The sequence below is a fragment of the Oreochromis aureus genome, linkage group 18, assembly GCF_013358895.1.
Source record: "Oreochromis aureus strain Israel breed Guangdong linkage group 18, ZZ_aureus, whole genome shotgun sequence".
Classification (NCBI taxonomy): domain Eukaryota; kingdom Metazoa; phylum Chordata; class Actinopteri; order Cichliformes; family Cichlidae; genus Oreochromis; species Oreochromis aureus.
This window is the reverse complement of record NC_052959.1, coordinates 35,666,960-35,671,823: the sequence shown is the minus strand read 5'-3', so window position 1 is coordinate 35,671,823 and position 4,864 is coordinate 35,666,960. Positions and strand designations below refer to the sequence as shown.

Sequence of the window (4,864 nt, the reverse complement as noted above, 5' to 3'; positions counted from 1 at the left end):
TATTGTATATATGCGCATGATTATTGGTTATTGGGAATCAGGCAGCACCATGAGTTCATGTATTGATAACTGATGACCAGGCCTGCTCACATTCAGGCTGAGAGTCTTCCATGACTGTCATGGTCCAGAGTCGGTGACTCTGTGTTTAAGTTTTGTTTATGTTCTTTGCTTTTTAAAAAAAATATTTTTATTAGTTTTTTCATTTTCACAAACAATCCATAATTACATAACATAATATTGTTTACAGTTCACAGCAATACAAACAAACAAACCAAAAACTAAACACAAAACAAAACAGCAGCTCAGATCCATCTAAAATAATAATAATACACTACAGTACAATACCTGTGGTCCCAGTAGTAATATGCAGTTTGAATCCTTGTAGCATAATATCAGAGACATCAGGTTCCACATAATTCCACTCCTTGAAGAATTGGTCTGTTTTTGAGTTTAGTACACATGTAAGATATTCCAGTGGCACTAGATCCAACACTACTCTCTGCCAGCCTTTGATAGTTGGTCTTTTTCCTTCATCCACTGCAGTAGAATATTCTTCCACACACAGGTGAGAATACAATACAACCTGCTATTATTCTTGGATATTAAACGCCGGCTGTGGAGGCCCAGTATGAGAGACACAGGGTTCAATTCTAATTCACAACCTTCTTCTCCATTTCAGATTACACATGAGAACAATATGCTTGCAGTTTCAAACATGACCAAAAGCAGTGAGTTAGGGTACTAATTTCTGTCTTGCATTTGAGGCACATGGGTGAGAGGGTAGGATTGTATTGATGTCTGCAGTATGTGCATATATACATTCTGTGTATGATTTTTAACTGTATTGCTTTGGTACGATTACAGACTGAGATTAATGTGGCTTAACTCCAGACATCTTTCCACTCTTCATCATCAATTAACTCCTCTTCCTGCGTACCTTTAAGCCTCTGTGACATCATTGAAGGTGTGAGATATAAAGCCTTATAAACTATCTTCACAGGCGCCTCTTTGTCTGTTAAAAATAATCATTCTCAACAGGAGAGTCTTCATGGTTCTCACTGAAATTAGTACTGTGCAAGATATAACTTATCTTTCGATAATGGAAGAAGTCATGTTTGGGGGGAGAATATTTCTCAACCATTTGGTCAGATGGCATAACCACAGTGTCAGAGAATCAGTCCCTCAGTCTGTGAACCCTCCTGTCCCTCCACTGCTTAAAACCTATATCGAACATCGCAGGTTGAAAGTCAAGGTTATTCACAATTGATGTGAACATAGATGTGAACTTCAACCTTCCCTCAAGTCGACGTACTGATCGCCAGGCCTTAAGTGTATGAAGTGTGACTGGATTATCACAGCTCGATGTAACAACAGTAAGTCCCTTAGTGGACACTTTGAAAGGGAAGTTTCAATACTCAACCAGATAGAGCGTGAGTTATTTGTGACCCAGGCATGAATACACCACATGTGAGTCAATTGATATGTTCTAATATTTGGTACAGACCCCGTACTGAACCTGGGTGCTGTAGCCATCTTAAGTTTGGTCTGCGTTTGTTAAAATAAAAGAGCTTAGCCAGCCATTCAGATCCTTCATCCCCCTATTTGAAAATATAACTAGAATCATTTGGACAGGATATAACAATCGAGGCGAAATATTCATCTTAACCAAAGCCGTACGTCCTAAGTAGGAAACTCTCCAAATCCTGCTTTACCTTCTCAAACAGAAGGACAAAATTTGCTTCATACATTTGTTTAAATTTCAAAGTTATAAATATCTCTAAGTATACAAAACCTGTGGGAGACCACATAAAGGGAAAGGAAGGCAGTGGCATAGCCTCCGACTTAGTCAAATTTACTTTGTAACCAGAGAATTGACTACATTTTCATCAGGTGCCATCCTTATAGCCTCGGCTAACGGTTCAATGGCAAACAAAAGAGGTGACGGGAGCAGCCTTACCTCGTTCCTCTAAATCAGGGGTGGGCAACTCCAGGCCTCGAGGGCCGGGGTCCTGCAGGTTTTAGATCTCACCCTGGGTCAGCACACCTGAATCACATCATTAGTTTGTTACCAGGCCTCTGGAGAACTTCAGGACATGTTGAGGAGGTCATTTAGCCATTTGAATCAGCTGTGTTGGATCATGGACACATTTAAAACCTGCACCGGCACTCGAGGCCTGGAGTTGCCCACCCCTGCTCTAAACAATGGAACACTATGTGATTTCAGTCCGTTAGTCAAAATGGACGCCTGAGGACTATCATACAAAATTTTTACCCACTTAATGAAATTATCATCAAGACTGAATTTATTTAAAGAGTAAAATAAGTAAATCCACTCTAAAAGCTTTTTCTGTTGTTCTGCTGGTGTGGTAGGCAGATCAAGCTGGGAAAAGAAATCCTCCATTAATTCCAGTGCATCAACTGGTTGTTCAGACATAATGTCTGCAGTAAAATTCTTTGAAGGTGTTATTGATGATTTAACTATCATATACGTGATCATTCTGAGCATCACAAATAGCTGTAATGACTTGTATTTCTGATCTTTTTTGGTACCATGTGCCAAGTATTTTCTGGCTTTGTTTCCATGTTCATAAAATCTTTGTCTGGTAAACTTGAGGTTAATCTCCTCATCTTGTGTAAAAGGCTAAGGCTGATCTGACTGCAGATATCTCTTGCAGTGAGGCAGGAGTTGGGGAGTCACCATAAATCCTTTCTTTTGATTTAAGCTCAGTCATTAACAGATTCTGCTTCCTCAATTTCTGCTGCCTCTTAATGTAATAATAATAATAATAGTGGATTGCATTTATATAGCACTTTTCTAGGCACCCAAAGCGCTTTTACAATTCCACTATTCATTCACTCTCACATTCACACACTGGTGGAGGCAGCTACAGTTGTAGCCACAGCTGCCCTGGGACAGACTGACAGAAGCGAGGCTGCCATATCGCGCCATCGGCCCCTCTGGCCAACACCAGTAGGCGGTAGGGTAAAGTGTCTTGCCCAAGGACACAACGGCCAGGACAGAGAGAGCAGTAGGATCGAACCAACAACCTTCCAGTTACAGATGAGCTGTTTTCCTTTCTCATTGTATTTTCTTGAGCTGTGGTAAATATAATATAAATATAATTTAACACCTGTCTTAGAAGCAACATTCATGAAATATGTGTAAGAAAAACATATCTGAGAAACAAAAAATGATGGATGAAGATTAAAAGTCACTAACAGGTCTGCTACCATCAGGCTGTGATCTGCACATCTGATCATGAAGAGACAGTTTTAAAGAAACTGCAGTGAAGAGAGAGAACAACGGAGGATGATTCATGTATGTGAGAAATCTCTCCTTTAAGAAGTGAATTATAGTTTCTGTTTTTATGCAAAAGACATTTTATTCATTCAACCAAACAAACCCAGAGCGTTCTCACTCCCGGGGCGTAGCATGGCGACGTTTTGTCACGTCCCGCGGCGTTCGTGAGGAACGCGAAAGGTGACCTTCTGCGTTCTGATGGTACGCCCCGGGTTATGGCTGAATTCCAGTGGTATGACGGTTCCGTGGTAATATACGTTCCAGCCATGTATTCCAGCCCTAAACCTAACCTTATCCCTAACCCTAACCCTAACCCTATTTCTAACCTTAACCAGCACAGAAATGGCATGAAATAGTGTTTTGTAAAGCGATTTGAAGAAAATGAACGAACATGTGTAGATAGAGTCCCAACGGTTCTCATGTTTTCTCATTTTTCCGATCTCGTCATGTAGGAACGTGTTGGGTACCCGAAAGCGTAAAATGTTGACAATTTGTCACATAGCGTAAAATATTACGCTTAGGGAGTGAGAACGCGTTGACAAACCAGAGAAGTTTAACAGTGTGTGGCTCCCTCTAGTGGAATTTGTGAAGTATTCTGTTGTCTTTGCTCCAAAGGTTTTTGTACAGAGTTTTGGTGTTTCCTGTCACTGTGGGCCTCACAGCACAGTAGTACACAGCAGAGTCAGACAGCTGAAGCTTCTGGATCTTCAGAGGAACTGATCTGATGCTGGAATCCAGTGTGGATGAAAATCTCTCCTTGAACTCGGCTGCTGTGTTTCCATCATCCCCACTAACACGACTCAGGATGAATTTGGGGCTGTTGTTTCCATCCTGTTTGTACCAGAAGAGATAATTATTTGTTCCACTGCTCTCATACTGACATCCAAGTGTAACTGTGTCTCCTTCAGCAGCAATGACATCTCCTTGTTCCTGGATCACTTTGTCTTCTCCTTTACACTCTGAGGAAGAACAGAACATGCAGAGGAAGAGATGGATCAATAAACATGATTGAAGTTATTGAAAAGTTCCACAGTGTAAATGATTAAATCTCCTCTTTCTGTCCTTGTTGTGAATCGTGTGCAGAGGAAACATGTTGATGTTTGTATCTTACCAAAGAAAAGAGCAGCAAGAATAATCCACAGCCAATGTTCCATCTGTACAACAAGGTTTCAATCAACAGGAGAAACTAGCTGATGTTCAACATTCAGTCTGAGAATTGTTCTCTTCACAGCAGCACTTATTATTGACACAATGGTTGAACACAGTGCAGAAGGAGAGCACCGCCTACTGGATGATGTCGCCTCTGTCTCCTCTTTGAGTTTCACTTCTCTCACTTCCTCTTCCTCCTCAGAAATGTTCAATAGTTATATACAAGTTTGAGCCTTTACTGAAGGGTGAAAGGTCAGTGTAGACTTCTTGCAGAAAGCTGCCTCTTTCATTATTCAGTGAAAAATAAGTGCTGCATATGCTGTCCTGTTAAACTTCATTTCCCAGTCATCCTTAAAAACAGTTCTTCTTTCTTCATTGAAATGGAAAGTTCACACTGTTTGGTGTTTAAGGTTT

General features: G+C 40.7%; 1 gene segment (V, D, J or C); it reads right to left on the bottom strand.

Annotated features, from left to right (window-relative positions):
- Positions 1-3,955: 3,955 nt before the first annotated feature.
- On the bottom strand, positions 3,956-4,588 carry LOC120434324 (the record flags this gene model as incomplete). The annotated part of the segment is given in 2 exon segments: positions 3,956-4,260; positions 4,413-4,588. Coding segments are annotated over 2 exon segments (348 nt in total), but the record flags the coding sequence as incomplete, so codon positions are not given.
- Positions 4,589-4,864: the final 276 nt, after the last annotated feature.